At 41.6% G+C, this 21,846-nt stretch overlaps 1 protein-coding gene across 1 annotated transcript in view; it reads left to right on the forward strand.

Moving 5' to 3' along the window:
* Positions 1-21,846, forward strand: part of Ca8 (carbonic anhydrase 8) — a 92,998-nt gene that overhangs the window by 44,884 nt on the left and 26,268 nt on the right. The window contains exons 4-7 of the mRNA XM_076924234.1: positions 6,368-6,463; positions 10,270-10,332; positions 11,273-11,321; positions 12,478-12,590. Coding sequence (XP_076780349.1) covers positions 6,368-6,463; positions 10,270-10,332; positions 11,273-11,321; positions 12,478-12,590 — 321 coding nt within the window. The remainder of the gene's footprint in view (positions 1-6,367; positions 6,464-10,269; positions 10,333-11,272; positions 11,322-12,477; positions 12,591-21,846) is intronic.

Below are 21,846 nucleotides of genomic sequence, written 5' to 3' on the forward strand. Positions count from 1 at the left end.
CTTGGGCAGGGCATCCTGGTAGTAGGAGCTTATGAGAGGAGATTCTTCACCCTGTGGTGGCCAGGAGGGCCAGGAGGGGGTGTGACCCTCAATGGCATGTCCTGGTAACCCACTTCCATTGACTAGGTTCTGCCTTCTAATGTTTCTAACCACCTCCCAAAATAGAACCACCCACTGGGGACCAGGTACTCAGCAGGCAAGCTTTTGGGAACATCTCTGGACCATGATAGGTTGTACCTCCCTATCCGTAGTCTGCACTCTTAGGGTGGCTCTAAATTCTGACTTGGTCTTGAACAGAGCAGCAAGTTCACATCGTAAAGCCCAGTCCAAAAGTGAACTCATCTTACGTTTGATGGCGTATTGGTGGGAATCCTAGCCATCCCTCTCTTCTTTCCCCCTCATATCTATTAGTTTAGGTTCTTATTCGTATCTCCATCTCCCTGTCCTCCTTCATCTTCTTCCGGTCTCACTCCTCAACCCCTTCTCCAGTCGGTTTTTCTCTCAAATGTAGAGTAGTAAGGCCAGAGGGTAGAGAGCACTTGAATGAGGTGGGTGGAAGGTGAATGGCCTGAAGCAGTTCTAAGGAGTCTGGGTCACTTTTGCCTTGAGTATGGGATACTTAAATGAAGGAAGGAAGGGATTAGGGACATTTAAGTCTGTTTGAAATAGGAAATAAAGGCAATTAGAGGTTTTGAACAGAGGAAATGTGAAAGCCAGGGTCCAGAGAGATTAGTGGGACTCCGTAATACAAATGGGTAGGGGCAGGAAAGGCGTTGGTGAGCAGAGATAAGGGCTACCGTGTGAAGCCTGGAGATGCAGTGTGCTGTTCAGTGTCAGCCAGAGTGCACCTCGGACAGGAATCAGCGTCAGTTCTAGAACTCTTTTGTTTGTGGTAACAAGAAGACATCTGAAAGGAAATGCCATTAAGCTGTGCAGACAGGAGACTTGCAGAAGAACCACAGGAGTGCAGGGGTTGGGGGTGGTGGTGGTGGAGGCTGGGGGGAACTGGGGGAGACTGGTGAGTCATGGTGGCCTTCTCAGATTTTACAACTTTTTCCAGTCTTGTGATTCATTCCTTTGTCCTTTAATACTGTCCTGTTATTTGTGTTAATAATAAACCTCATTTGTCTTGAAGATAGCTTCCTGTTAAGCCGCCATGGAATCGTCAGACTTAACTTTCCTTAGTGACACGCAAATAGCTACATGACTGTGGCGTGTCAGAGTTGCACAACTGTGGACAAGTTTATCTGCTACTGTGAGCTAAGTAGATTAAGATTAATGTATCCCAGGGACTAATGGTAAAGTCCCATACTCAATTACAGGAAATTAGAGTCTGTGAGCCCTGTACTGAAAACCCAGTTAAGGACTTTCTCTGAAACTAGAAGAGGGTGCGTAACAATGGCTGTATGTAACAGCCTGTAGTCAGATGTGTTAGTAGGCTTGCAACCTGTGTCACCCAGCACCCCTGCTAAGCTAGATCATTGTAGCCTTGTCTCTCCCTGAGACCTGAGTGGGTGGGAAATAGTTGTAACAAGTGAAGAGGGCTGGGTTTGATTGTCAGAGAAGAGCTTTTCTGTTGCTGTGATCTACCCAGGCTAGGGGAAAGCCAAACCTTTGACTCACTGAAAGAGTTTGTTAGCTGTAGTAAGAGTTTGTGTTAAGTCTGTACAAGGTAGCCCTTGACTACCCACGGTAGTATGTATTTTCAAGGCAAACACTGTCCGCGTCCCTCATGGACTAGAGGCATCCTGGTCATCTTTATTCCTCTGTTCTTTGAAAGAGTTAGGTATCTGTGCACAGTGGGCCATCTAAAGCCCGTCAGTGGATACAGTAACAAGACACCTAGTTCTTCGCAGTAGCCAGCAGCGTTGCTATGCTTAGCCTGCACTGTAAACTGGGAAAACTGTTCTCCGTCCTCAGACTTCCTCTTTCTGCTTCAGTGGCCTGGCTGGCTCCACTTAACCAATGCTGATGACAGCAAAATGGGATGGACATAGAGGAGGGGAGGGCACGTGGCGAGGCCCAGAGGTGTGAATACACTGAGCTTATGAGGTACAGTGATCCTTAGGTTACAGGTGCTCAAAGGAGGGAGTGACTCGTGAAGTTCACAGAGCTGCAGTTGTGGGGCTGAAAGGAGACTCTGATGCCTGTGATTCCTAGCTGAGGTCTGCAACAGAGCCTAGCCTCTGAGAGTCTGAGACATGCAGGCGCTCAGGTTGCAACCTTTCCTTCTGCCCCTGTAGTAGCCAGACACACCCCCAGCAAGCCTGTACAATTCACCCTGTGTGCCTTTGAAGTTCATCTGCTGAGACCCTTCCCCTCACAATAGCTATCTCCTTGGGCTTCTCAGAAGCCAGACAACAGGGCAAAATGGCATCACCTCCCTTTCTAGCCGCTTCATCCCTTTGTGAACGTTAGCCTTAGTGTGTAGATTTTAATTCAAACCCATCCTTCTCCATGTGCCTTTGTTGAACTACCTTCCTCGGAATGAGGCATAATACACGTGCCTTTTACAAAACATGGGATTTATGCATTCTTATATTAATGGAGTCTCTTTATCTGGGCTCTCTTTATCCTGGGGTCTCTTTGTTCTGAGACCTCAGGCAGATGGCTGAAACAGGCACAGTGCAGAGTACCAATAACTAATGTGTAAAGAAGTTGAGATGTAAACAAACCATGCTATGATTGCAAGACAGGAAAGGCAAGCGTTCTGGGAAAATTCCATGAGAGAACCTGGCTGCCAGAGGCAGAAGGTGCTGGGGACTGAAGTGTCAGATAGATGGAGTATTATATTATAAAGGACCCTGGAGGACTGACAGACCAAAAGCAGGCAGGCAAACTGGTGGGTCTCCATGACTTTGGGTGAGAGGGAGGGGTCTTAGGGAGTGAAAACTGGCTTTACACATGTTGTAGTTACTAGGTTAATCTCAAGTGGCAGTAAAGCTTTCTGGCTAGTGGTGACAGTGTCAAGGTCTGGTCATTGAGCTCCATCTGTCAGTCTAGGATATAGTCCGAAGCTGAAAATCGTGCTGCAGGAGATCACATGATGGCTACTTGGGGCATGCATGGTGCTTGTGACTGCAATTGGTTGCAGCTACATTGAGCTTGCTTACCTCATGTGAGGTAGATGGACAAGGTTATGAATAGACTTGCATCACTCCAAAGTCAGGTATTGATGCCAGTGCATGCGATTATGAGTATATTTGGAACTCAAATCTTTATAGAGGTAATTAGGAAAGGACTCTTATGCTCAGACCCTCATGCAGTATAACTGTGTTCTTATAAGAAGTAATGATTAGGACATAGACACACATGTGGGGGATACCATGTGACATCACGGAAAAGGTCATCTGCAAGCCAGGGACAGAAGTGTCACATGGAGACAACTCTGCCAGCACCTTATTCTCACACATCCAGCTTCTGGAACGTTGAGAAAATGAGTTCTGTTGCTGCAGCCTTCCAGTCTGGATGCTGGGACAGTATACCTCATAGGAAGAGTATAGATGGAGCAGGGAAGCCCTTGAGGACCAGAGCAAGCTGAGAGTTGAGAAAGATTAAGAGTGCAGTGTGCTGTGCCTGCAGATCATGCGTCTGGTTACTGCTGTGGGTGACAGCCCAGGCTGGCCAGCTTCCAGGATGTGTCAGAAACTGGCCTGGACCTTGAGTTAGCCATCTAATCTCTTTTTCATAGGGAATTGGATTTTCTCATTGTCTCCTTCCTGTAAGAGGAAACATATCTTCAGGAGAAGATAAAGTCTCAGGACCACGATGGTCCTTTGGTATCAGAGTGTGGGATGCTTGTCAACTCTGAGATGACAGTCTTCTTGGCCTTGAGCCACCAGGTCTCAGGACAAAGGAGAAGAAGTGGTAGAGATTTTCTTGCCACTTTTAGTTTGAATTATTGTGCTAGACACGTGGAGACCACAGAGAGCTGTTGTCCATTTTATCTTGAGATGTCTGAAATGCTAGAGTTTCCCTTATTTTTCTTTAAGGAAAACAAAACAAAAAATTTACCATTTTTACAACAGTTTGAGATTTGCAGAAAAATTATTCTGCATAGCAAAAAAAATTTCTGTGTGCCGCATAGCAATTTTCTCCTATCAACATACATCAGTTAGAATTAGTGGGGTAACATGGATACATTATTAAGTCTATATCTCATTCATATGTCTTTAATTTCTATGGAATTTCCTTGTCTCTAAATTCCATTTATGAAATCTTATCACTCAACGTTCTTTTGTTCTTCAGCTTTTCTTGTCTGTGACATTTTCTCATTTTCTACTCGATGGTCTTGACAGTTCTGAAATGTCCTGGCCAGGTGTTCTGCCTGACATTCTAGTCACGATTACACTATTCTTAAAGGATGCTGGGAGGGAGAACACAGAGGTACAGTGCCATCTTCATTACATACCATGACACCTACTGCCAGTGTGCGGACCTGTAAGCTGGTCTTGATAGTGCAGTTTTGTTGGGTCCCTTTACTAGAAATTCCCTCTTTACCTGATCTGTGTGCTCTACTTCTTGAAACAGTCACCATGCACTGTGCACACATAGAGAGTGGGACCCTTGAGGTTGTTAAAGTGCTTAAAGGAATTTACAAACTTCTGAGGGGCAGGTGTGGATGATGACTTGGCTGAGCTGGGGAGAGTATCAAAGCAGACACCATGCGCCAAAGAAACAGAAAGCAAAAAGTCAGGCTTTAAAACATTTCTTAATATTTCACTTCTGGAAAAAGGTGTCTCATCATATTGTTATGGGAAGAAAATGTCCTTTGAAGTCTGTGATATGATGAATAAGCTGTCTTCTAATGGAGGGCTCAGAGCGTGTTGATGAAGCAGGAGCCACTAGCCCTTCTGTATCTGTACTGCAGCCATTGCTGCATCCGCAGAAGAAAGATCAAAGTGACTCAGCATTTTCTTATTGACTGGGAGATGACTTGAGGCTGCATTGAGAAAGGCAGTCCTCAAGAGTTAACACTGGCAACTTACAGCCCCAGTGGGGGATGCGCGGCCTGGCCTCAGGGTCTTCAGTCCATTACTGACTTTGTTACCTCCCCCTAGTGGTCAGCTGGTTTTTACATTTTTCAAAAATACACTCTTTTTTTTTTTTTTTTTTTTTTTTTTTTTTTTTTTTTTTTTTTGCATATCTTGATTATAGGTTCCCCTCCCTCTCCTTTTCCCAGTTCCTCCTCACGTGGATCCACTCCCCTTTTGTCTCTCATTAGAACAGGCATCTAAGAGATAATGACAACCAACCATTACAAAGTAAAATACAATGAGATGAAGCCAAAAGCATCATATCGAAGGTGGACAAGGTAACCCAACAGAAGGAAGAGTCCCGAGAGCAGGCACAGGACTAGGAAACCCACTCGTTCTCACAGTCAGGGGGCTCATGAAAATACTGAGGAAAAAGCTTGTGGACAAATTCGGCAGCAGGAAATCAAACTTTAGGCAATCCTCATGGCAGTCTCTCTTGGAAATTTCAACATGCTAAAATGTACAATGATCAAATTTCAGGTATGCTTTTGCTTTCGGTGAGGATTGCTTTTTAAAGGAGGAAGGGTTTCAGTTTTTATTTCTTTGTTTTGTGTGGGTGGTCTGGAAGGTATGAGGGATAGGGGTGGGGGGCTTGTGGAGGTCATGAGGGGGACCCAATTTGGCTGCTTGTAGTGTGTATGGGAGCTGGGAGAGCAGGTGCATATTCTAGAGAGTATGCCTGGAAGCAGCAGAGCTTTGTGAGGTGAGCAGTGCAGGCTCCTCAGCATGGTCTGCCATTGCTTCACAGATGAGGTTTTATCGGTAGTCAAGGTCTTTTTCTAGAAATGTGCGTCAGCATTCACTACTTTACCATAGCTTTAAAAAATAAAAAAGCTCCCCCTTCCCACCCGATAGTTTGCTGTTTTTGGATATTCTCAGACGGTTGAGATAATTGACCAGGTTTTGAGAGCAGCTTTTTAAGAGTTGTTGCTGGAAACGCTGGACAATGACGCAGGTCCTGACCCAAATCTCCCCATTCTGTTGGTGCAGGGGTTGAAGCATACAACCGCTCCACCACTGAGCCACACATACCCTGCCTCTGCCCTTGCAACGAGGAGTAATGTTTGACTGTATTGCTCCATTGCAACCCATAGGGCCAGGACTTTAAGAAAAGACATTCAACCAGTATGAAATCATCCTTGAGTCACACTGACCGGAACACATAGGAAGGGCTCTTACAGACCGCTTCTCTCGGGCGGTAGCCCGCTTATGACTGGCTGTGAACCCTCTTTTACACTTGGTATCATGCAGATTCTGCAAGTAGGATAGACACTGCCTGCTTTTCTGAGTAGTGTGTTAAGTGATGTGGTTGGTCTGTCTTGTGCCTTCAGCTCCACCTGATCCACTGGAATTCCACGCTGTTCGGCAGCATCGATGAGGCAGTTGGGAAGCCCCACGGCATCGCCATCATTGCACTGTTTGTTCAGGTAAATCTTCTGCTGTGAGGTTATATTGTTTAGAGATGCTTTCCCGTAGTCATTTTGTGGAATATTTTTTAAACTCTCAATTTTATCACTTTGAGGCCAAATTAAACACATATAAATGCTGATAATTTGATAGTCAATTCCCAAGAGTTGAGCTGTGTTTCTTGTATAAAACTTCATTTATTTACTAGATGTTTTCTTCAGAGTGATATCTGGGACCTGTGGAGAAACAACTTGGAGAATGTCTCCTGAAGTCAGACTTCATTTGATTTAGGAAAAAGAATTTCAGGAAAAAAAAATTTTTTTTTTAGACCCAGGCTTACTGCAAAATCCAAGAAAAGTCAACGGTATAATCATGTAGTGTCTTGTCTTTTGTTATTAATAATTTTCACTCAAAGATAACTTCAAATGCTTTATAGAAAACAATGCTAAAATAAAAAGTGGTGGAGACCATGGCAGATTTAGCCAGTCTAAGCAGGCATTGAGCTCTGCGGTGACAGAGACTTTACATGGTTTAGCAAACGCATAAGATGGAGCCATGTGTTATGAAGTAAAAATTTAAAAGATATTCTAAGGTGGGTTTTAACTTCATCTTCAGCTTCATGGTATGCTAAAAGACTTATTGGAGGTGAAATGGTCCTTGGGAATTTTAGCAGCTTTCTGGTCTAGAAGAAGAGCATCCAAGGCCCATGGACAGAATTAGAACACTCGCTTGCATTTTAAATGGAATTCTCTCCTGATTCCCTTCTTCATGCTTACACAGGCGCAGCTCAACATTCCTTTAGCTTTATGACTAGTATATAGGTAGAAAGAAATGTCAAACTATTGACAGAAAATGTCTTTAATTTTCAGGGTATTGAAGAATTAACTTGAAAGACCTTTTTCTGTAGTCTGGAAAAAGGAGTGGAGTATCAAGTTGGCAAAATTGAGGCAGTGGAAAATATCACATCATATGTAGGAGTAAGAATAAGGATAATAAACTTAGGAACATAAATAAACGAGATGTTGTCATCTGGAGAGGTGGGAAAAGCTTCATTTTCAGACTTGGTACTTGGTGGATTTAGAGTTTTATTAGGTATGGTTGTTTATTGTTACCACTGTCGGATACTGCATATGTATAGGGGTCTGAGGACCGAGGGGCCCTGGGAAGAAAAGTTAGCCTCCTGGGACCAGCTCCGTGTTTCTAGGAGCAAGCTTGTGGCCACAGAAAGCCGGAGAATATGTGCAGATATTCTCACATGCATTTGTTATGAGAAAAGACTCAGGAGTGGCTGATGAGTGTCAGGGGAAGCAGAGGAGAAAGGAGCTCAAGTCTCCACATCCCAGGCTGGTGCCCTGGCCACAGAATCAGAGGCCCAGAGGAGGAAGTGAGAGCGGTGACGATTGATGTAATTTCTAAAGGCTTGACTCAAACAAGAAAAGGCCAAAGGAACAGAGTCAGTAGCAAGTTTGAGGTTTGAGATCTGAGAGCTAGCACAGACACAGTTTAAAAATATGGAGAAGAAAGGGGGCAGTTCCTGCAGAGGCATCTTAAGGGAGAAGGGAGGGTGTGGAGTGGAGGATATCTGCCTGGGCCACTTGGATGTAAGGCCTCACATAGCAACCACTTTCTTAGGTAAAGATAAGGCAGAGAGTTAGGGAAGCTCATGTTTGGGGGTCCTACATTATTCTGAGACATGCAAAGCAGTATTATAGAGTAAGAGGAAGCTGAGTATAGAGTTTGATTTTGAAACAGCTGAGAGAGAGAGAGAGAGAGAGAGAGAGAGAGAGAGAGAGAGAGAGAGAGAGAGAGAGAGAACATGAAAGACTGAACAGCAAACCCACCTAAAAAAAGGCTGGATGTCATGGATTGGGTGGGACAGCACAGGAGGCATCATTCTTCATCCACGTAAGAGGAAGGGCATTTCAGTAGATTGTTGTGATGATCAATTGGAGAGCAGGTAAAGATTTAGGAGGATAAAGGGAGGGAGACCTGAGAGCGGTAGAAAAGATGTCACTCAATGTAATGAGAAAGGATGAATCAAGGGGCTGAGTATCTCGGCTGCTAACACAGTAAAGGGAGAGAACAGAGGGAGGGAGGGAGAGAGAGAGAGAGAGAGAGAGAGAGAGAGAGAGAGAGAGAGAGAGAGAGAGAGAGAGCTCAGTGAATGTGAAGGCTTGATCAGAAAGGGTGACCTAGAGCTGAAAACTTCAAAACAACAGCAAGAAGGATATAGAGATCACGGAGCTAAAATGTGGCCGAGTCAGAAACAGAAGCTAGTTGGTCAGTGCTGTGTGTGAGAGCTCACCACTGCACCACTGAGTTCTCATGTGGACTCTTCTCAGCGTTTGTGATCTGACAGGAGATTCATGAAGGGAAAATTGATCCCAGTTAGAGGTTCATGCCTACGTCCTCCTCCTAAAATCATGAAAAAGGAAACACTGTTTCTCCTGATGGTCAGGGAAGGCTCCTGGTTGAGATGGCGGCTTTTGCATTCATGCATATATTTACAAGTTTATTTTAAGTGTTGGACTTTTTTTTTCTAGAAAAATCTAGTAATATGTATTGTCTACCATATTGTCTGAGTTATTGTCTTGTTGCTGTAAAGAGACACCATAACCAAGGGCAACTTATAAACGGAAGCACGTAATTGGAGGCTTGCTTACTTAAACTCTAGAAATTTTATTTTCTGTTTTTAGAGCCCGTCTCAAGAAAGCTTTTGATTACCTTGAGCTGAGTGGCCATTCTTCAGTTCATTGTTTCTTTCTCTTGTATATTTCACAGTTACCCTTAGGAGAAACAAAAGTGTGCATGCTGACAGCTACTCTCGCTTCTTACAGGTCATTCTGCAGACATATTTGTAAAGAGAAAAAGCCTAGCACAGCAGTGCCTGACTGTCTGAGGTGATGCCTGAGCCCTGCTCTTCTTCTCTGTTGTCAGGGCCACTGGAGGGAGGCTCAAAGTGGCAGTCAGATGTCAGTAGACATTTACAGAGACAAGGACATAAGTGACAGAAACTTATTTCAAGAAGCAGTTTTTTTGGAACATTACTTTAAATACATATATATATATATATATATGTGTGCGTGTGTAATGTAAAAATGTATATTTTATAAATAATATATAAATATGTATCATATATAAATAAATATATTTATATATATAAAAGCTTTGAAAATCATGAAGAAGAGGCTATTGAATGGTGATCAGTGATAATCCAGAGATGTTTTAGTTTTGATATTGGCATATGAAATAATAAATCTGCTTCTGAGTTAATGAAAAATTTCAACGTCGATGACAGTTTTATGGCGATGCTCTATGAATGTCAAAGACAAGAAAACAGAAAAATAAGTCAGTAAATGAGAGTGAAAAATCTGGGCATGGTGATGCAGGCCTTTAATTTCAGCACCTAGGAGGCAGAGACAAAGGCACGCAAATGTCTGAGGCCAGTCTCGTCTACAGACCGCATCTCAAGGTTAGTTAGAGATAGTCTGTCTTTTAAAGAAGGCAAGATTTTGGACACATATTGCACAACTTTAATAACCATTTATGCTATCATTATATAGAAGCTTTTATGGTTTCATATATTGCCTATGACACCGTAAGTGATAAATATCATTAGCAACATGAATTTGGATAGATTCTCAGGTATATTATTCAAGCCTTTGAAATGTGTTACCTTTAGTTATTGGTCTGAGCAAAAATAGAAAAGTAATTTAGTTCCCAAGAAGGTCCTTCAGGTGGTCTGGAGCCTCACTTCTGGTAGTTATTTTGGGTAAAAGCTAAGCACAAAAAAATGTGTTTGTGGTTTGTGCTTTATGTATTTCAGATAGGGAAGGAACATGTTGGCCTGAAGGCTGTAACTGAGATACTCCAGGATATTCAATACAAGGTAAATCATTCTTTAAATAACAGAAAAATGGTTTTATATGAATTCCCAGTGGCCATCTCTAGGCTTGATAACTTTTTAGAAGGACATATGGAACTCTGAATAGCTGCTAAAGTTAACAGTTATGGTTTATTACAGGGTGATACTGGGAAGGGGACATGGGCTGAAGCCAAGGGGAACCTGGAGCCAAGCTTCCTAGTGTTTCTTCTGGTCCCCTAGTAGTTCCAGCATGATGTCCCACCTGTATAAACTGTATCAAGGACCTCTCATGTCCTTGATATCTAGGGATATTTTTGAGGAACTGATCATTTATCATGAATTGCCTAGTCAATTTTCCCTGGCTTCTTAAGCCCTATTGATATTTCTCTAACACGGAGTCAAGCCAGGGGTCCATATATTTTCACGATAAGCACACTGGCTCACACTAGTGTAACAGGCCCCAAGGGCGGGGTTGTAAAACCCTAGGAGTTTACCTTAAATATGGCATGACGCAAGTCTTCAAGTGTAGGAAAACATATTACCGGAGTGGGCGTTGGGTACTCCAAGGGCTCAGAGGCCATCTTCTGGAAGGCAGCAAAAGGGCTCCTCCTGAAGTCAGGATGGAGTCCAGGAAGTGAGGATGAGGCTTCCTTTTTTTCCTACGGCATCTGTTTTAGTAAAAATGTTTCTGAGGGGCAATAGGCACCAGTTGCATGTACTACACCAGGCATTATAAATGAAATTTAAATTCAAAGGTAAACCACCATAGATCCAGAGAAGGTTTCTTTTCCTGGATCCAGTCTATCTTACTCCAGTGAGAACAGTAGTCCATGCAGTAATAGTGGGAGCTGGTGAGATCATCAGAAAAGACTTTAAGTATAGAGATCTTTACTTCTAATAATTTTTATTCAAAACTTTTATAAATTTGACATTAAAATGGACTGAATTATTTTTTGTTTTTCAGGGAAAATCCAAAACAATTCCATGCTTTAATCCTAATACTTTATTACCAGGTAAGCATTTATCTGATGGCCTTAAATGAACTTAAACTGTGTGTGTAACCTCCCCGTTCTCCTTGAATGTTCATAAGCATCTATTATTAGCTGATAAAATTTCTTTGGAATTTCTGTTCTCTGTACCAGGTGCAGTTTCAGATCAATGTTGATAAGGCAGGAAAGCTTTTGAATGTTAGGAAGCCCCTGCCTCTGCTTCCTTATTCCAGAAAGAACTTTCTAGGTGACATCATTTGTAAAATGTAAAGTGGCCACCTCAGTGTAAAGACCCCACAAACCTCAAATAACCGATACACTTCCAAGGCAATCAGATTATTGCTTAGAATGAAATAAACTTTATATCTTCTTTTATAAGGTTACTTCCTTAAGTGTCACTATTTTATATTCTAATTGTATTTATGCACAGGTAATACTTATATATAAAACACTCTGAACTTGGAGTTATAGTTTTGGTTTCTACATTTCTCCACCTAAATTATGTGCTGTTTCATAGCGTTTCGAACTAAACTAACCATGTTTATACATTGTATCCTCTCTACACTTAGCTGTTCGATAAGTAGTTTTCCTTATATATTGAACACTTACCTCAGTATATATTTAATCGCCAGTTCCTCTTACACAGTGCTAAGGAGTTCAAATAAGTGACTTGTTTTCTTTTATCACAGTAGGTTTTTAGTAACCCGCTGTTGAAGAAGCAATGTAGAGATTGCTAGAGCAGAATGTTTAAAAACACTGCCTTTGCTTGGGTTCAAATCCTTCACCAGTTAGTAGCTGTGTGATCGTGGATAAATTGCTAACATTCTATAACTTAGTTTTCCCATATAGAATGGGGTTACTATGTCTCATTTGCTTATTGAGAAGATTCAATGAACTAATGAATACTGCTCCAAAGAACACTGGACACAGTTCAATAGAAACCAGCTGTCAATCAGCTATTATAAAAAATGGGTAATAGTTTCTGAACTAGATTACAATATATGGTAGATTGATTATTTTCTTCGCAAGTGGTAGTGTAAGAATTTGTCTAAGGCTCTAACTTAAAAATGGCACCCATCTGAGAAGTGTTATGTGAACTGACTGCTATTTTGAAAATTGCTTGCTGGAGTCTTCAGTCCATCAACATGCCCTTTCATAACATGTCCATGTGTTTGCACAGACCCTCTTCTGCGGGATTACTGGGTCTATGAAGGATCTCTTACTATCCCACCCTGCAGCGAAGGAGTTACCTGGATATTATTTCGATACCCTTTAACTATATCCCAGCTTCAGGTGAGTATGCACCTTGAGATCTTTCAGAGTGAAGGCCTGAGGCTTAGTGTCCTTTCTACTACATGGAAAATGTCTGCTTTATGCTTACGTTTTTGTTGTTAGACTGTCATAGCTTTCAGATGAAAGTTAAATGCGGTGAGCCAGGGAAAGCTATAGAAAGGTCAAAGATGAATGAATCCCAATGCCCATTTATGATTTGTATTCCAAAAGTTAGTTTTTGTAGAGTAAACAAATGTCACCATGAAACACCCAAACTTTTGGTTAGTCTAGTCATTGCTTTATGTGGATTTTTTCAGGTATGGGAAAAAGAAAGTTCTGGGCATAGAGTGAGACTACTGATTATTTCACAGGCATGTAATAGCTCTTTCTTGACTTGCAAATTACTATGATGTATGAGGACGTGTAAGAGAGCCAGAAAGAAAGCCCTGGGAAGTTCTGGATTGTTCCTTGAGCTTATTTACTCTTGCTGTCCTTGGGTTCCACATAGATTCTCTAAATGCCAATGAAAGCTGTCTGTGGGGACCCACATCCATAGGGATGCTAAGGTGGTAAAATCATTTGAGTCCAGGAGTTTAAGACTCAGCTAGGTATTGTAGCAAGATATACCTGGGAGAAGGAGGAGAAGCAGGAGGAGGAGAAGGAGGAGGAGGAGAAAGAGGAGTAGGATGAGGAAGAGGAGGAAGAAGAGGAGGAGGAGGACGAATGCTGACATTGCTAGGAGTGACAATCCAGTAAAGTTTGGCTGGATATTAGCTGGGAAAGCATGAGACAGCACCGCTATTACATGTTTATGGTTTCTAAGGGGAGGGGATAGACCTCTTGCCCAATGTGTGTGGTTCTGGATGTGATATACAGGACTACTCATATAGAAAAAAAAAAGAATGGCATGATTACAATACAGTACAAAGATTTTTTTTGCAAGATTTCTGTCTTTCCAGACCTGAGGGTCACATTCTCTAAAGCTGTATTTTCCCTTCATGACCCACCCCCATATGCTTAAGAAATAGAACGAAGCTTTCTTCAGAAAAGTTTTATGATTTTTTTAAATATCTCATCATTTCTTGAAGTTAAGAGGCTCAAGTTTACTAAATTCCAGATTGATTCCTTTGCTAGTATGATTTTCACTTATTTTATTTTTTTAAATATTATTTTTATTTGTTGAGATTATATTAGATAATTTCCTACCCCCAAAGCCTCCCATGTAACCCTCCACCTCCAGCTCTTTCAAGTGTATGCCTTCTTTTTCATAAATTGTTGCAGATGTTTATGTAAATACATATGCATTCATCATTACATAGTTATACCCTGCTTCGTCTGTGTAACGTTATTTGTATGTACATTTCCAGGGCTGACCATCTGATACTGCATAATCAGTTGGTGTGTTCTTTCCTGGCGAAGACTGTTTCTTGCAATCTCAGCATTCTTTGGTTTAGCATTAATTCTTTAAAATCTCATGCTTAGCATTTTCAGTCCTAATTTTAGGTTGTCTAGGGAACAGTTTAAAGTCTTCATGCATCCTCTTGTGGATGCCTCTCACAGGTTTTGAACTTTTGCCACAGCCCCTTCAGCTTTTATTTTCCATAGGACAAATTCCAACTACATTTTTCTTCCTCATCTATTTGTTCTAAGAAGAAACTATATATCAGAGTGTGAACTGGGCATAGGGACCAAAAGATTGAAATATAACCATCAGTTTCAAAAGTGTTGCTCTTAGTTAGGAAGGAAAATGACTGTACAGGCTACATTTGTAGTAATGTGTTCCAGTGGGTCCAGACTGGATGAACTGAGGAATGACTTCAGAAAAGTAGAGGTTTGTTTGGTGGGAGTAAGGAAATCAGAAATTTTTTTTAAATATTAAAAATAAAGTCTTGGGATAATGGTGTCTTATTTTGAGATTTAATAGTAACAGTATCTTCCGCAATAGATAAACCTCCAACTTTGTTGACCTAGAGTAAGTAACTGTTTTATATGAGTCTGTTTAACCTCAGTGCGTCAAAAATTTATGATGTATCTGAAAACACATGGAGGATCTCTTGCCAGCATGGCTCTGGGCTTATGGAAGGCAAGCACCATTGTGAAAATTCTCAGGTGTCAAGTTCAACAGTATACTCTACTAAGTTGGAGGCAAAATTATTGTTTGCGGCTCTCTCTGGTGTCAAAAAGAACTTGGGTTTATGTTGTCCCTTTGAGTAAGACCGGACATCAAGTCTAACCCTCATTCATCAAGTCACACCGGAGATGAACTATGTTGGGAGAAACCAACAGCATGTGTGTTTGGAGGAAATGTCTCCCCTTCCTTTGAGAATGGCTGGCTTCCCAGTCACACTAATCTGTCAGGAAACAGGCTTATTTTTAGCACAGAGCACTGTGGCATCTCTTGAGAGGAAGCAGTGTGAGTGCAGACACACATCGATACAACTTGTGTTTGTGCCTATGAAAATGCACTTCAGAGTGGAATATTTCACTCGATGCTTCTCACAGAGGTTCATAGAAAGTAAAGTTTAAAAAAACTGAAGAAGTCCAGTGAGGGCAGTAAAAATTAAAAGTCCAAAGAAAGAGGGAATGACCAAAAAAAAAAATTAAGAAGCTGTGCATCATTAAAGGGGAGAGGGAGGAAGGAGAGACAGGAACAGAGACAGGAGAAAAAGAGAAAGTCAGGGGTCCATAAAACACCTGTAAGAGGATAATAGGCAGAGCCTTAAGAGGGGAAGCTGCATCCTACCTCACGTGGCCTGTTCAGCCTCACAGGAGCAGCTGGTGCCTTGGAATGCCTCCTTCATTAGCATCCCTGAAAAAGTGCACTAAATCTGCTGCTTTCCTGCTAAATCCACAGCAGCTTGCAGTGAAAGAGGGTGGGCTTCTGCTGCAGTGTGGGTGGCCCTGTCCTCGGTGCTGAGGACTCCAGAAGACATGACTGGAAGCCTCTTTGGAGGTGACTTTTTCATTGATTCCTGGCTATGTGCTGTATGTTGGAGAGAAAAAGATGATTGGGTGGCCTTGAATGGAAGTAATTTTCTTTTTATGATCTCACAACCATTTACTCACTTTAAGATAAGAAGTGCTTTAATTATTAGACGTCAAGGAACAACAGAAAAAAATATTTTTTATCTGAATTGTTGCTTAGAATGAGATTTCTAAAACAGAAGAGAAATACCAAACACCATAAAATATGATAGAAATTTTAATATACCTTTTACTTTGGTAGTCATTAAAATGGAGACAGACCATCTAGCATTGCTAATGCCGGTGAAACAGTGGTCATACAGCAAGAGATGCGAACATATATCAAGAGACGTGTGTTGGTTGTTACTATCCTTCTTTTCTTACCCTGCCATGCCTTTTCTCCCACGTATCTATTTCAATTTCTTAGCTTATCTCTGTTCTCGTATTACCTGTCTTGTTCTTTTCCAAAAAATAATCCCATCAAGCTAAGGGAGATGCTGATACATTTTCTTCTTGGTCTTACTCCTCTCTGTCCCTTCCCTATCTTATATATGTGGGTAGAAAACTAAGAGTGTTCCTAGACCTGACAACCTGAGTTAGAGAATGACATAAATGTGGTCTGGAGGATCTAGGTCATGTCTTTGGGTATCAAGCCAGGGGATCACAGGTGTTTGAGCACATGCTCTTTCCTAAGCTTTAGCTCTAGTTATGGACAGATGAGGAGTTCTAATAAGCTAGGAACACAGCTGTCTGTCTGGAGGACTTTACTGTTCCATATGGGGCTGAGAGACTGTCCATGGTGAGAGGTCCATACCATGGCCATGCATAGAAAGACTTCAGTTGATTTGAAATGCCAGTTATACTTTTAATTTATGTCCACTGCTCTCTGACGGTTTTAATGAGAATGGCTCACACAAGTTCATGTGTTTAAAAACTTGGCTTCCAGTTGATGAAACTGTTTGGGGAGGATCAGGAGGTGTGGCCTTGTTGAAGGAGGTGTGTCACTGGGGACAGGCTTTGAAGTACCAAAAGCCAATACCCAGTCAGCCCTCTTTGCTTCCTACTAACAGATCATGGTAAAATTGCTCAGCTGCTGCACCAAGCCAGCTCATGCCTCTGCTTCACACCATCACCATGGTGATCATGGACTCTAACCCCTGTGTTAGAACTGCATAAAGAACTGTGAGCCCCAAACTAAAAGCTTTCTAATTTACTTTGGTCATGGTGTTTTGTCAGCAATAGAAAAGTAACTAAGACAGAAATTGGTGCCAGAGAGTAGACTATTGCTGTGACTGCCTATGTAATTTTTTTGAGGAATGTAGAAGATATTGGGACTTTGAACTAGGAAAGTGGTTAAACTCTGTAAATGGGGATTAATGGGCCATCATAGTAGGAGTTTAGAAGACAATAGTGCTGAGAGCGATGTGGCTGCCCTTTGCCTGTGACCTAAGAATCTGTGGGAAAGGAGATCCTTGGTCCCATGAAAGCTGGATGCCCAGTGGGGGGTAATTCGAGGGTGGGAAGGTGGGAGTGGGGGGATAGGTAGGAAAACATCCTTATGGAAACAGGAGGGGATAGGGAGTTCCTGGGTGGGGGGGTGAAGTAAGGAGATAACATCTGAAATGTAAATAAAATAGCCAATAAAAAAAGAAAAGAAAAAGTAAGAAAGAAAAAAAAATCTGTCTGAGGCTAAATTGAAGGGAAAAAAGAAACCCCACATCTATGGGTTTAATGGGTCCCTTCCAAGATTTGGGTGATGGCAATGTGATAGCTGGGGTCTACGATGAAGGCTTCTTCTTTGTTTATAGGATAAAGATGTATTAAGAGTGTTGGACTGATATTGTTGGCAGAGGAGATTTTAAGATAAGCTAATATTTACTCTCAAAATATTGACTCTGTTGAGTAGTTATTACTAATAACTCTTATGAAGATCAATGAAAAAGGGCAAGCAGGGCAAACAGAAATATAAAACATACAGTTTGAGGAGAAGAAGACTATCAGGAAATCTTGTGTTGGAATCAAGGCTTATGCTGAAGGAGATAAAGAAAGTCCAGATACAGAATGGAGTAGAGGGAGTGATGTCTTCAGGGCAAACTCCACACATCCAGTGCTGCGACCTGTGGGGAAAAAAGCCCAAAGAATAATCTCCACCTAAAAAGCAAATACATAATTAATAGAGGGAACCAGGCTTCATCCCAAGCAAGCAGCCCAATTTGGTACCCTCAGTCATGTGGTTCTGGTTTTGGATCATGAAGGAAAAGGGAGTAAAATGGTTTTGGAATCTTCCTCTTTGGGTAAGGAAAGCTGCTAGGTCCAGCTGTTTTAACAGAGAGTCCATTGTGTGAAGCAGTGAAACTGAAACCTCGATTGAATTGCAGACCCAAGGATGTTGAGGATGTCAGAGCTCTGGGATGTCTGCCTGGGATAGCATTCAGCACAGGTGGAAGGATAGAATCATCTTTGATATCAGAGATGGAGTTAAAGAATTTACCATTTGCCCTACTGGGTTTCTGTCCAGTATTTCCTTACTCTGCCCCCTCTCCTTCCTTTTGGAATGGTAATGCATATTTTGTGCTATTGTACTTTTATAGTATTTTATTTGCTTTTGATATTAATTTTATAATGGGTTACATTAAGATTGCCTTGACGCTTAGATGAGACTTTGGGTTTTTAAAGTATGTTAAGATTGTGAAAGGTGATAGGGACTTCTGAAGTTGGACTAAATGCACTCTGCATTATGGTACGGCTAGAAAACTGTGGCATAGAATGTGGTTTGTATGAGAGTGTTCTCCATCCCCTAATATGTTTGCATATTTGGTCTCCAATTGGGAAAATTCTATGGAGATAGCTTAAGAAGTGGGACCTTGTTGTTGTTGAGAATGTGTGTTGCTGGGAATGGGCTTTGAGGTTCCACGAGCCATCGCCATCTCCAGTTAGCTCTGTGCTTTATGCTTGTGTCTCAGGATGTAAGCTCTCAGCTCCTGCTGTAGCACCATGCCTGCTTTCCTTGCCTGCTGCCTCTCAGCCGTGATGATCAAGTGCTCCAAGTCTCTGAAAGTGCGAACCCCGAAGTCAATGCTTTCTTTTATAAAGTGCCTTCATCATTGTGTTTTGACACGGCAGTAGAAAACTAAGATCATGGCTATGGGCTTTGCATTTCTTTTCCTTGCCTGTTTCTTCTTCCACTTTTTGCTGTGAGAAGACCCTGCCATGAGCCTGCCCCTTGCTCTTATAATTTCCAACTTCCAGAGCTGTCAGAAACAGATTAATTATTTTTACATCACCAGCTTTAGATATTCCATAATCGTTGCACAAAAAATGACTCAGGTACTTGTAGGTCTTAGGCCTGAGTGTCTACCCAAATGCTTGGAAGGTCTCTGGGCTCCACCTGAGGTATGCTAACCAAATAGGTGTGGTGAGGAAAACAAAATATAAAATTAATCGAGTTTCAAAATAGCTTCAAAGTCAGTGAAGAATGACATAGTTCCTATGAAGTGTTTACACCACAGCTTGTCACTGATTCTCCTTAGGGCTTGTGAACTTTGGCATAGACTCTTTGTATAGTTTAAAGTGAATGCTGAGAGGCAAGATTTAAGCTGTCCCAGTGGATTGATTTACTATCAATTTCAGCTAAAGATTTATCTCCAAAATGCTGAAGGTTTGGTGTGTAAAGAAGTTGCACAGTGGATGACTGGTTAGTAATTAGCGTACGTAAGTGGTGCACTGCTGGAGCGATGCATGGATTCTTTCTTCCTTTTACTGTTTGTCACCCTTATGAATGCTGCCATCATTGTCATCTCTGTTGCACAGGGGCATAAAGACGTGATGTCATTTGGTCGTGTGGGGCCCAGGTAGCAGAGCCAAGAGAGAATGACAGGCATTTGGCTACAAGCCCAAACCCTTGCTCCTTTTTTTTTTTTTTTTTTTTTTTTTTTTTTTTTAATAGCATAGGATTCTGTGCTGTCCAGGGTCTTTATGTTTTCACCTGTAAGGGGGGTTGGGAGAGTTAAGGAAAAAGCAAAAGCAAATACTGAGAACTGAAGCCCCAGTTCCAGAGAGTTTTCAGTTGCTCTAAGCATTGAGTACTGCTTAGGACCCTGGGAAGGCCCAGTAAAAGAAAGCTGATTTAGTAGTTGCTTCTGTGCTTGACAGGCACTGCAGGCAAGCACAGCATGTGGGCTTAGTGAAAATGCAGATCAACAGGGCAATTCCAGCTGGCTCAGACTTTCCTCACTTACAAAACTCAATCTGTATTTGGAGATGTGGAAAAAAGAAAACATTACAAGTCATCTTTGTAACCAGGTTGCTGATGTAACCCACCATTTAATTTCCCTCAGCTCTGTGTTCCAGCCTATATGGGAGTGGACTGAATTAGAACGTATGGGACATAGGAGAATGCACACATATGGTTTTGCTATCATTTAGAGATTTACTTAAAATTAGAGATTTTAAGTCTGGGCTTTTAGTTAGAAGCTCTGAAGTTGTTGATCTCTTTCATTGCTTCTCTTTAAAGAAGACTGGATTCTTGTGTTACAGACCTCTGTAACCACAATATTTTGATACACAGACACTTCTATGTGAAAAGAATAGAACATGGCTGTTCCTTATTACTGTGGAGTATTTTAGTGAAGTACTAGATGCTGTAGATTATGTAGGTGGCATGTGGGGTGAACTTGGGAAATGCACATGAAATTTTTGCTGGCTACTAAATTCTTCTCACATTCACATCTTGTAGACTACAGTTTCTTAGGAGGCTCAAACCAAAGGACCTGACAAGGAGGTCCTCAGAACCCTGGAAGCCTTTTTATATGTCTCAGGCAAGTCGCAAAACCTGGAAAGACAACCAGAGTGGGAAGATGGGCTAGGAATGGCTAAGAGAAGAATCTGGGTTTACACTTTGTGAGAAGCAGAGGCATCTTTCACATCTGTATACTCCAGAGAGCTAGATGAGAAGTAGGACCAGTGTTCTATCTATCTATGCATCTATCTATCTATCTATCTATCTATCTATCTATCTATCTATCTATCTATCTATCTATCTATCTATCTATCTATCATCTATCTAATTGTATCAATAATATATATTGAAATATAGTCATATACATAACCTCCAACACTACTCACATTCCCCTAACACCTTTTCTAGTTTAATTTCCCCCTTCTCCGCTTTCTCTCTCTTCTTCTTCCTCCTCCTCTTCTTCTGTGATAACATACTAAGAACAATTAATGATACTCATATGTGTATGGGTCTACGGCCTTCCATCAGAGCATGGGAAGCCTACTAATGGCCATACCCCCAAAGGAGAGTGATTCTCCCTTCCTAAATAGCTATTAACTGCCAGTAGCACCTCAGTAATGTGAAGAGCCTGGAGCCCAACCCCCATTTATATTTGACAGCTTCATCTTAAGTGTGTCTGTGTGGGTAGCCACAGCTACTGTCTTCGTGAATGTAAGAGCCATGTCATATCCAGAAGGCAGCAGTTCACAGCTCTCTTCCTTGTCCCCAGCCCTTACATTCTTTCTGCTTCTTCTGTGATGCTCCTTGGGCCTCAGTAGGGTTGGGACGTTATTAAAGATGTCCCATGCAGGACTGAGCATGCAGTTCCTTCTTTTCCACGCCTTCATTAACTATGCACCTCTACATTGATGGCTATATGTACAGTTAGTTATCCTATAAGGACTGTACTGCTGTGACACCAGTGGGCACATATTCCCTGGCAGTTCAGGATTGTAACATTCAGCCTCCTGTGCTGCATAAGAATAACAATGTTTTGCCCTTTCATCTACGTGTATAGCATCATCTAGCACTATGAAGGCTGATAAGCAGGGAAGAAGTTTTCTGGACAGTCTGATGTTGGCCTGCAGTCACAGCATGTGGTATATTCAGCAGTAAGGTCTTACCATGCAGTTCTAGTGGGCAATGAGAGTAATGATAGTATCTTCATTGTTTTAGAATGTCTGGGTGCCTTCCTGATAGTAACTTGTAGGGAGGGAGGTATTTGTTTCTTGTTTAATAGCCTATATCCTCTGGGCATGGAAATGTCTATCCACTGAAAGTGCCTCTGTTTAAACTTATTTCTTTTAAAGTTACATTTTGAAATTAGTTTATTAACTAGTGGGTTTCTATAAGACTTTTTCATAATAATTAGTTTATGTTAGCCTACCCATCCTCCTCCTGTGTCTCTCTGGGTCTGAGTTACCTCACTCAGTATAATTTTTCCAGTTTAATTTGCAGATGTCATCGTTCTTCTTTATGATTGAGTAATATTCCATTGTGTATATGTACCAATATTTCTTTTTTTATTGGCTATTT

This window comes from Arvicanthis niloticus, chromosome 25 (genome assembly GCF_011762505.2).
Source record: "Arvicanthis niloticus isolate mArvNil1 chromosome 25, mArvNil1.pat.X, whole genome shotgun sequence".
NCBI classification, from domain to species: Eukaryota; Metazoa; Chordata; class Mammalia; order Rodentia; family Muridae; genus Arvicanthis; species Arvicanthis niloticus.